The 11,597-nt window shown below is 44.0% G+C and overlaps 1 protein-coding gene across 2 annotated transcripts in view; it reads right to left on the reverse strand.

The window, feature by feature from the left end:
* The window catches only part of ARHGAP19 (Rho GTPase activating protein 19), a 71,661-nt gene extending 68,414 nt beyond the window's left edge, over positions 1–3,247 (reverse strand). For both annotated transcript variants that reach the window (XM_010833049.1, XM_010833048.1), the window contains exon 1: positions 3,159–3,247. In XM_010833049.1, the coding sequence (XP_010831351.1) occupies positions 3,159–3,214 (56 nt within the window). In that variant the 5' untranslated portion in view covers positions 3,215–3,247. The remainder of the gene's footprint in view (positions 1–3,158) is intronic.
* Between the last annotated feature and the right edge of the window lie 8,350 nt (positions 3,248–11,597).

Genomic DNA, 11,597 nt, shown 5'->3' on the forward strand with positions numbered 1-11,597 from the left:
AATCACTGCAGATGGTGACTGCAGCATGAAATTAAAAGACACTTACTCCTTGGCAGGAAAGTTATGACCAACCTAGATAGCATATTGAAAAGCAGAGACATTACTTTGCCAACAAAGGTCCGTCTAGTCAAGGCTATGGTTTTTCCTGTGGTCATGTATGGATGTGAGGGTTGGACTGTGAAGAAGGCTGAGCGGCGAAGAATTGATGCTTTTGAACTGTGGTGTTGGAGAAGACTCTTGAGAGTCCCTTGGACTGCAAGGAGATCCAACCAGTCCATTCTGAAAGAGATCAGCCCTGGGATTTCTTTGGAAGGAATGATGCTAAAGCTGAAACTCCAATACTTTGGCCACCTCATTTGAAGAGTTGACCCATTGGAAAAAACTCTGGTGCTGGGAGGGATTGGGGGCAGGAGGAAAAGGGGACAACAGAGGATGAGATGGCTGGATGGCATCACTGACTCGATGGACGTGAGTCTGAGTGAACTCCAGGAGTTGGTGATGGACAGGGAGGCCTGGCATGCTGGGATTCATGGGGTCGCAAAGAGTCAGACACGACTGAGCGACTGAACTGAACTGATGGCTGATTCACGTTGAGGTTTGACAGAAAACAACAAAATTTTGTAAAGCAATTATCCTTCAATAAAAAAATAATTTTTTTTAAAAAAGGAGTCAGACTTGACTTAGAGACTCAACAAACAACACTGTAAATAGGCTCACTCTACTGAATTCCAGACTGAATTAATACTTCCCTGGTGGCTCAGACGGTAAAGCGTCTGCCTACACTGTGGGATACCCAGGTTAGATGCCTTGGCTGGGAAGATCCTCTGGAGAAGGAAATGACAACCCACTCCAGTACTCACAACATTCCATGGATGGAGGGGTGTGGTAGTCTACAGCCCATGGGGTTGCAGAGTCGAACACGACTGAACGACCTCACTTTCTTTTTTCTTTCGCTGAATTCCAATATGCATTTTCTCAATTAAGACAACTAAGTTCTTAAAGCTGGGGTAAAACCACCTAGAAATTCTTTCTAGGAAAAGCTATCTTGGGAGTGTGCTAACTTGGGAGAAAACACTCTGTAGAAATAAAGCAATGATTTCCTAAACTGATTCCTCTGATCTGTTCTTTAGTTCTTCTACTAGAAGAACAAAAAACTATTAAGTATGGAGTGGTTATTAACTACTAGGTTCAGCACTGATAGCTTTAAAAGGATTGTCTGGTTTAATCCTGACATTCTCTGGAGTAGACATCATTATGTCCGTTTACAAATGAAGAAACTGAAGCTGAGAGAAGTTTAAAAATTGGCCCAAGTATTTTATTGTTTTTAGTGCTCCTATAATTATGATTCTTTTCCTAATTTCCTTTTCAGATAGTTCATTCTTAGCGTATAGAATCATAACTGATTTCTGTATGTTAATTTTGTATCCTGCAACTTGAACCTGTTTATAAATTCGAATAGTTTTTTTTTTGTTAGCATCTTAAGGATTTCCTACATACAAAATCATGTCTTCAAAGAGGGATAACTTTACTTCTTCCTTTTCTTATTTCAATCCCTCCTTGTTTCTTTTTCTTGCCTAATTGCTCTGGCTAGGACTTCCAATACTATGTTGAGCAGAAGTGGCAAGAGTGGGCAGCCTTGCCTTGTTCCTCACCACAGTCGGTATCATCGCACATCTGTCAGGATGGCTATGATTAAAAAAAAAAAAAAAAGTGTTGGTGAGGACCTGGAGAATCTGGAACCTTTGTACACTGCTGGGAGGAAAACAAAATAGGGCAGTGCATAGCTCAGTGGTAAAGAACTCACCTACCAATGCAGAAGACACCAGTTTGATCCCTAGATCTCCTGGCAACCCACTCCAGTATCCCTGCCTGGGAAATCCCATGGACAGAGGAGCCTGGCAGGCTATAGTACATAGGGTTGCAAAAGAGTCAGACACAACTTAGAGACTAAACAACAGCAGCGAGTAGCCTAGAAGTTCACAAAAAAAATTTTAAATAGAGCTACCCTAGGACCCAGCAATCTCCTTCTTTGTATTTATCCAAAAGTATGAAATTAGGATCTCAAAGAATTATTAGCAGTCTCATGTTCACTGAGGCATAATTAACAATAGCCAAGATGTGGCAACAACCTAAATGTCCATGGACATATGAATAGATACAGGCGAACTATGGTATATACATAGAGTGGAATATTACTCGCCTTTACAAAAGAGAATTCTGCAGTATGTGACAGTATGGATGAAACTTGAGGACATTATGCTAACTGAAATAAGCCAGTTGCAGAAAGACAAATGATTCCACTTATATGAGATATACGCTTACACGAGATGTCTAAAATAGTCAAAGTCACAGAATTAAAGAATGGAATGGGGCTTGCTAGCAGCTGGGAGAAGAGCAATGGGAAGTTACTATTTACTTAAAGTTTCAGTTAAGCAAAATGAATAAGCTTTTGAGATTTACTGCACAACACTACCTACAGTCGACAACACTCACTGTGCTCTTAAAATTTTACCAACAGGGTAGATCTCATGCTAAATGTTTTCATTACATTAAAAATTTTCAAATGTTTAACTGATCCAAGGACTCAAATCCATATCCAAACGACATTCAAATCTGTGCTCCGAATTAACCATATAAACTGCCTCGGAAGAGATTAAAAAGTACTGACAGCGTTCTCCCCCTACTTCCCTGGTGGCTCAGACGGTAAAGCGTCTGTCTACAATGCGGGAGACCAGAGGTCGCCAAGAGTCGGAGACGACTGAGCGACTGATCTGATCTGATCTGATCTGACAGCGTTCTCTCCCAGCGCTGTGCGACGTTGGGGAATTCGCTTAACAGCTCTGGGCTTGTTTCCTCACCATTGAGATGAGTCTCAGCGCAAAGGCACGCAGCGTTGCCACCACAAACAGGTCGGTTTGCAGCCAACCCCGCTAGTGGACCTCCCAACAGCATCAGCAGGATCAACCAGGGTCCTGGCTGTGCCCAGCGCCGGCGCCAGACCACCGAGCCTCAGTCCCTGCAGGCGCAAAGATGAGAAACGCCGCAGAAAAAAGGAACAAAGCCTGGCCCCCTGGGTCACCGTGACCCAAGAGAAAGGCGTCAGTACGACCAGCCCACGGCCTCGTTTCCTAGGCAGCTGGACCAAGAACTGGGCTCACCTCCGGCCAGGCTCCGGGGCTGGCACCTCCCCTTCACTCTGCGCCTCAGTCGCCATCTTAGTCAGCAAACTTCTTTCACCGCCCCCAACTCTGGCCCCGCCCTCATGCCTTTCGATTGGCTAAAGTCTTACCTTCCTTTTTTATACGATTGGATAACTTGCCCGCCCCTCCTCAACCCGAATAACTTCATGACATTATTGGTCTGTTCAAATAACTAACCGTCATTAGTGGCCCCCTGTCGTGGCGGAAAAGAAAGGGGTGAGGGGCCAAGCAGGGGGCGGTGGGAAACCCAGCCCCGTGGCCTGCGGGTAGTTGTAGTTTCTTATTTTGATTAACTCTCCGGATTCCACCGACTTTTAGCTTCAAGTCAGAAATATACAGCTTACGCTCAAATTCTGTCCTGATGTGTAAGTCTCAGAATTACAGAATTGTCGGACTTGAAAGTGACTTCAAGAGTCACTCTCTAAAATGGCAAGATTAGTTTTCTGTCCTGATACAGAGGTACAGAGCAGCAGACAAGAAGTACTTACTAAATTTGTTTCACAGCCTGCTTTCTTCAGACAGCATACCAGTGGGTCACTTCTTCATTCCACCCGCTCCCTTCTGGCTTCCCAGGGAAGCCACAGTTTACCTCTCTGATCTCAATCATGGAGCCAAAACCTGCATAATTTTGTCCCTGGCTGAGCTTTAATCCTCAAAGAGAGAAAGAATCATAATTATGCTTTCCCTCCCTACCTCACAGGCTTCTGGTGAGGATTAACTGAGGCAATAGATGCTAGAACACTGTAAACTTAAAGCATTAATTTCTTTCTCTGTGTTAGTTTCCTCTGCTGGGTTTTTCTATGGATATTTTTCCTGTTGTTCTCTCTGACAACCTTTCACGTGAGGATCACCCAGCACTCTCCTTTTCTTTCCCTAAGTTCTATCCACATACATTTCAGTTTCTCAGAAGCCTTTGCTCTGTTGCTTTTCCTGGGTGGCCTGCCTTATTATTTTTCACATATCAGTTTAAAAGTCACTGGTTCAGGGAATTCCCTGGCAGTCTAGTGGTTAGGACTCTGCATATCCACTGTGGGGGGCCGGGTTTGATCTCTGGTTAGGGAACTAAGATCCCCACAAGCTGAGTGGTGCAGCCAAAATAAACAAATAAATAAAAGTCACTGATTCAGATGCCTTCCATGGCCCCCCCTGAATAAATCAGTTCCCCTACCAAACTTCCACATAGCACTTGAACTCTTCCTTCATAGCTCTCACCACAACTTATATAGTTGATGTCACCGTTCATTTCATGTGAGGGTTCCCAACTAGACTTCCCGCCACACATGAGTAGAGACTACATCTATTTTGCTCCCCGTGGCATCTGGCACATAGTGGCCTTTTGATAAATATTTTTTGGACAAATGCATAAGCAAATACTCAGACTCTGTTATCCAAACCAAAAATTGAATCATGTGTTCTAATTATTTCAATTGATGAATTTTGGGTAAAATGTCTAAATAAAATTGCATTTAGTTTTATGTTGAACAAATTGTCCTTATTGTGCAAATGCATGAAAAGAAAGGCAAAATTCAACAAACAGTGAAATTTTTCACTGAACCCCAGGCAGCCTTGGAAAATCCAGGTTGTATAATTTCTGCATATACAAAGAAGGGAACCCAAGGCTCAAATCCTGCCATTTCCCTGAAGTGTGAACAAGTTTTTTAGGTTTTTTCCTGGTCTCATGACACCCAGGACATCAATTAATTGACTGAATTAAATTGATGCTTTCACACAAATGAAATGTTCAAAACTTTAAACTATTACCACTACAACTAGAAGAAGACCATACAACTGTATCTCTGGTTCATCTGTTTTGATGATATTTTTTTCATGCAATGTCATTAATATTTGGGGAACTACAGCACTATAATTAAGAGTTAAGCTGTAAAGTTAGTGAGCCGACTTTCAATTTTTGGCTCCATCACTTCGAGCTGTGTGACCCCAGACAAGTTACTTGATTTTCTGAGTCTGTTTCCTTTTCTGTAAAGTGAGGACAATAATAATTCTCAGAGGGGTATTGTGAAGATTAAATGAGATCACCTCTGAAGAGCTGCTTCACAGCAGAGTGCCTAGCACACACTAGGTCTAGATAAATGTTCAAGGTGAGACAGTAAGTATTAAGAATGCTAAACTCCACAGGAATTCCCTGGTGATCCAGTAGTTAAGTCTCTATGCTTCCACTTCAGGGGGCATAGGTTCAATTCCTGGTCAGGGGACTAAGATCTGGCATGCTGCATCATGCAGCCAAAAAAAAAATAGCTGAACTCCCTTCTCAGATAGCCCTTCTATCTCCATTACTGTGTGATAAGGACCATACATTGCACTTGTAGTTACAGTTTAATCGGTTACCCTGAAAAAGGGAGGGTTCCTCCTCAAAACCAACTGTTATTCTGTGACTTCTGATTAAAAGCAAGTATCATTGCTGACTGAGTGCTGTAAAAGTAGCCCGCAGCTGACAAGCCTGCACACCCTGTTTCTGCAAGGATGTCACGGCTTTCCTGAAATCATCCTTACCCTGTTGAGTTATTGATTGTCAGCGTGATGATAAGCACAGCTGTACAGCAGGCATTCATGAAAGTTCAGAAAGTCATCTTGTTTCCAACTGCTTGGCTGAACAAAAGGTCACAGAAAAGTGGCCCCAGCCCTCAAGGAGATTACAGTAAACTCAGGGAGACAAATGAACACATGAGTCACAAACAACAGAACACAGTTTAGAATTATGAAGGTCTAAATATCCAAGTAGAGAACAGATTGGCAGGAATTCAGAAATGTGGAGAAGGGAAGAAGGCCAGGGATCTAAAAGATGGTTGAAGAGCAGAGGCGTGGACTGGAGTCCACGGCAAATGTGATTGCAAATCCATCTACCTATCCCAACAGATCTGGAGTTTGAAGGCAGAGGGGGTATTTGAATCATCTTTGTGTTTCCAGGCCCTCGCCTCAAGGGAAGGGGGAGAAAAAGGGGGAGGAAATACAGGGAGAAATAAAAGAAGGAACAAGGTGGAAGAGAAAGAAGAGGAGGATCTGCCCGTGCCAGCAGTTCCAACATCGTCCTCTCCACTCCCACCCTCCAGCAAAGCAAATGACTTGGAATTCCCAGATGCAGCTTTCTGTTTTCCACTTTTGCTCCTACTGTTCATTCTCCTTAAAGTGGGACATTTTGATGCCTAGGTCAAAATATAAAAATATCATGTGTACAATAAGCTTTTCTGAGTCTTGCATCAATATTGAGCCTGGTTAGGGATGGGATGAGGCTGCTTATTGAACATTTGAAAAAAAAAAAAAGGGGGGAAAGGCTTAAAAAATGTAATGATTAGTTCTCTTGTCAAACAGACCAGCAACTTCACCAAAATATCATGTACTCATCTGGAATACCCATTCTCTCCCCCTTTCCTTGCCAACTAACTTGTATTTGTTATGATAGTCTTTGAAATCAACATTTTAATGGCTTTTTAATCACCTGTTTATATTTAGTTCTTTTATTTTTATATTGTTTAATAATACAAGTAATACATGAAGACACAGTCCTTGTTTAAAAAAATACAAATAATTCTTGTCCCTCCTTTAAGAAACCCCTATTTTCTGTTTGATGTGTGTTCATTCAGATCTTTTTCTATGCAATACGTTTATTCAACAAATATTTATTGAGTGCCTACAACGTGCCAGTCACTGTTCTAGGCCTGAAAATACAGCATAACAAAAGAACGTCACTCATGATTTCTCATTCTACTGGTAACACATACATACACAGAGAAATACATAATTTTAAGTTTTAGATAATGCTGTACATATTGTACTTAGACTTGCATCTTAGAGATTTTTCCATGTCAGAACACCTAGATCTGCTATAACTCTTTCAACTTTTTCTTATGGTTGAGCCTCGAAGCTTGTGGGATCCTAGTTCCTGGACCAGGAATCAAACCCATACCCTCTAAAGTAAAAGCCTGGAGTCCTAACCTCTGGACTGCCAGGGAATTCCCTGCCATTAATCTTTTGAACTGCTATGTAGTATTCCATCTTATAGACGTTCCCTGGTTTATTTAAACCATCCCCTGCAGATGTACATTCAGATTTATGTCAATCTGGATCGCAAGCTCTGGAAACTAACTTTGGCTAACATAACAGAAACTGGATTCATTGGAATTAAACTAGGTTGAAGAGCTGGCAAGAAGGAAGGGGGCTAAGGAACAGTAAACCCAGCCAAGGTCAGTCCATTTAGTGCCACTTGACTCTCAGCAGTCACCCCTCTGCTGAAGGGTCTCCAAGTCACCCCCCTGGAGAGGCAGAGTCATCAGAAGAACATCCGATTGACCTGGCCGAGGTCATTTGCCTCTACCCTTCTTCCTGGGGGAGGGCTCTGTCTCCCAGCAAAGCTCACCCAGTGGGGGATCACCGGCAAAAATGGGGAAAAATTAAAGGACAAATGTGTGCTACAAATCATTCCCAATAGTTTACTTCCTGGGGCACTAGGTTACTCTGGGCTGGGGCAAAGCTTAACCCTTCAGTCTCCTTCAGACACACTAAAGACTAACATCTACATATTTCACATGTTGGGGAAAAAAAAAAAAACAAAAACTGTCCAGCTTTGCTATGGAATCCTCTTCAAAAATTGGCCACAGGGCCAGAAATCCGGGGAGGGAACTCAGTGAGGGGAATGAGAGGAACCGGTTCTAAACAGCTAAAAACAAACTAGATCGGGGCTGGAACCCCAGAGTGAAACTTCTGGCTAGGTCATTTTCCCTAGCCAGGACCACAAGGTCAGAGTTAAGAAGCTGGCAGAGAAGAGGACTGGAAGCTCACGCAGTCCTGAAGCATTACTCATTGGGAGTCACCATCTGGGGCTACAGTGTTGAATAAGCCATGGATCCTACACTTCAAAAACTCAGACTGTAGCTGGAGGGCAAGGGGGCCAGGCTGTCTGGGCCACAGCAAAGGCAAAGACCAAACTCTCTGAAAGCCTGAAAGTACCACAAGTAGCCAGGCTTGGCGTGGGGCAGAGTTGAGGGAGGTGGCAGTGGTCCTCAGTCTTGCAGGGTGAGTTGGAAAACCTACAAACCGAATGAATCGTTTTGAATTGGAATCTCTCTGGTGCTCTAATCAAAAACACCCCAGACCTCACGTAAGGAGGCCCCAGGTGCTGATGGTAAGTTTCAAAGGAGTAACATATGTGATGTTCAGAAATGGGCCAGTACATTATGAACTCTCCGTGCTGGGTGTTATCTCCACTGTCATGTGAGCTGAAGCTGGGAGGGATCCTTTTTTCCTGCCATTATAACCTATTCTTGTGCAGGTTGTTTTGGTACACAGATAAATTTTGCACACAATGCTTCTATAGCTACTAAGAAGAGTGAAGGTCAGCAAAGGCCTTATGACTTCCACACCTCTCTTGTCCTCTAGACAGGATCCTTCAGAGCCAGCTTCCAAGTGTCCCCCAGTCAAAATCAGAAAGTGAAGGAAACTGTTCTTTAGCCTCCTTAGGCCTCTGCAGTCATCTTCAACCACAGGATCTATCTTCTTTCAAGGATTTAGGAAGAGAGGGCTGCCTTGCTCATTCACACTTCAGCGTGAATTAAATCCAAAGGTACCTCTTCTGGAACATGTAAAGGACCAGTTTAATTGTGAAATAAAAGGCTCGTCACCCAGTTAAAATAATTTACAGGATCGTGTGAATTAGAAAACCTGAAAACCTTCTCAAGATTCAATCACTATGTCTCAGGTCACCATTCTGCAGCATTTCTAGGTTTATTATTGATTAGTTTTGGCTTCTCCCACTAGACTGTAAGTTCTATGAGTTAAGGACTATATTTGGTTTTTGCTTATGTAGCTATTTTTGAATGAATAAAGGAATACGTGAACCAAATATATCAAAGAGGTATTAAGTAAAATAGTGAGGTTATACAGGTCTTATGGAAAAGCTGCTGCTGCTGCTAAGTCACTTCAGTCGTGTCCGACTCTGTGCGACCCCATAGACGGCAGCCCACCAGGCTCCTCCATCCATGGGATTTTCTAGGCAGGAATACTGGAGTGGGGTGCCATTGCCTTCTCCACATGGAAAAGCTACATCCCACCTATACTTGGACATAGGTCTTTGTTTCAAAGCACCAAGGATCTCTTTAGGGGTTCTCTGCTCCCCTATCCTCTGGGTTTTGGGTGGCACTGATGCTGTCTCTAAAGAGAGTGGACAAATTATTCTGGTCGGGCAATCAAAGGACTCTCTGGATTTTACAGTCCGGACCAACCCAAGTTAATACAGAAAGTATGTAGTAAGAGCCCCACTGGGTGAGCTGAATGGGGCGGGAAGGCAGAGGGCAGGAGGAACCATTCCCTGTTGGAGGAGGTTTGTAGCTGGACCAAGTAAGATTTAGACGGATAGAAATTTGGGGGAATGGTACTATCTGCAGAAAGAATAGGACCAAATACGGGGAGACAGGATCATGTTAGATACATGTGGAAGCTGGCAAGGGCCCAGAGTGAGAGGAGCAAAGGGCTTCAAAAGAAGGTTGGAAGAGTGGACCAGGACCAAGCCTTTGAGTTCTGGATACTATGTTAAGAAGCTAAGGGTTTTATTCAGGAGGTACTGTGGACCTATTCAGAGTTGGGGTGGTGGGTAACCTGAGCAAGACTGGGCATTAGGAAGTTGATCTGCCAGAAAAGTGGATTAAAGGGAAAGAGGGTAGGGCCCAGAAGCAACTTGCAGGAACCCTGATCTGAGTACATCTCATAGGCCTTGCCTGACTGGAATTGCCAGCCAAAGCACCCTTGCAGATTTTATTTAAATTTTATTTATTTACTTATATTCGGCTGTGCTGGGTCTTCGTTGCTGTGCAGGCTTTCCTCTAGTTGTGGTGAGTCGGGGCTGCTCTTTGTTGCAGTGCACGGGCTTCTCATGGCGGTGGCTTCTCCTGCTGGGAAGCACGGGCTGCAGGGCGCGTGGGCTCCGGTAGTTGCTGTAAGCAGGCTCTAGAGCACAGACTTAGCAGTTGTGGTGCACGGACTTAGTTGTTCCACCACACGTGGAAGCCTCCCAGACCAGGAATTGAACCCTTCATTGGCAGGCAGTTTCTTAACCACTGGACCAGCAGAGAAGTCCTAAGGTCTTTTTTTGAAATACCGAACTATGCTACCCTGTGTCTCCTGATTTTCAATGTTGTTGACACCGAGGCATCCAGACACACACACACACACACACAAAGCCTCTGCAGGTCTTGAGACTGCCTTCCTCTGATACCTGCAGCCAGTCATTCTGCAAGTTCGAGCATCTACTTTTCTATTCTCACTGCCATGGTTTGGCAAGGGCAGTACTGCCCTTTCTGCAGTCCCAGAAACAGGAGCACTAACTGCATCAGCCTATGTAGGATCACCCTAATAGTCCCTGTAGAGATGTGTTCCTACATGGCCACTTTTTACCTATGATCAAAATACAATGAGAGTGTAATGGCTCCTTGTCTTTTCATCTCTTCATTCTTTCTATTTTTTAAATTGTATTTAGATTGCACAACTCACGTCATGTAGGATCTTAGCTCTCCGATGAGGGGTCAAACCCATGCGCCCTGCATTGGAAGTACAGAGTCAACCACTGGACTGCCAGAGAAGTCCCCCAGCCCTGACTTTTTTTTTAACTGTCCCCTCACAGCAGCCCTATTCTTAGGACAGCCCTCCTAAACTACTGAGAGGGAGACTGCTGTGTATCCTGACAGCCTCCCCTGTTAAAACTGAGCACAGGGAAGCAGAGAAAGCATAAGCCAGGACCACATCTCTCCATTCTTTATGCCTGTTCTGATGGCAGATCTGACTGGGCCAAGCATAACCCAAAATCCATCAGAGACACTCACAGTCCTTCAGTTTTTTCCACTGAGTCTCAGAACTACCCCCAGCAATCTTCGGTAAACTTCTCCGTAGCTTATACATTCTAAACAATTCCTCGAAACTATTTGCGTTCGTTTCCTAGGGCTGTTGTGATAAATTATCACAAACTTGGTGACTTAAGACAACAGAAACTTGTTTTCTCACAGGTTTGGAGGCCAAAGGTCTGATATAAATAAGGTGTCCGTCGGCAGGGTCAGTCCCTTCTTGGGGACTCGGGGAGACGCTTTCTCTGGGCTTCTGCAGTTGCTGGCAGTCCTTGGTGTTCCTTCGCCTGTGGTAGCATTACTCTAACCTCTGCCTCTGTCCACACATGGCATCCTCCTGTGTGTCTCTGTGTCCAGATTTCCCTCTTTTTAAAATACTTATTTATTTGTTTCTGGTTGTGCTGGATCTTCATTGCTGCGGGAAGGCTTTCTCTAGTTGCAGTGAGTGGGGGCTAGTCTCTAGTTGCGGTGTTCAAGTTTCTCATTGCTATGGCTTCTCTTGCTGTGGACGGAGCACAGGCTCTAGGTGCTCGGGCTTCAGTAGCTGCAGCTC

The sequence above is a fragment of the Bison bison genome, unplaced genomic scaffold (genome assembly GCF_000754665.1).
Source record: "Bison bison bison isolate TAMUID 2011002044 unplaced genomic scaffold, Bison_UMD1.0 scf7180017862979, whole genome shotgun sequence".
NCBI classification, from domain to species: Eukaryota; Metazoa; Chordata; class Mammalia; order Artiodactyla; family Bovidae; genus Bison; species Bison bison.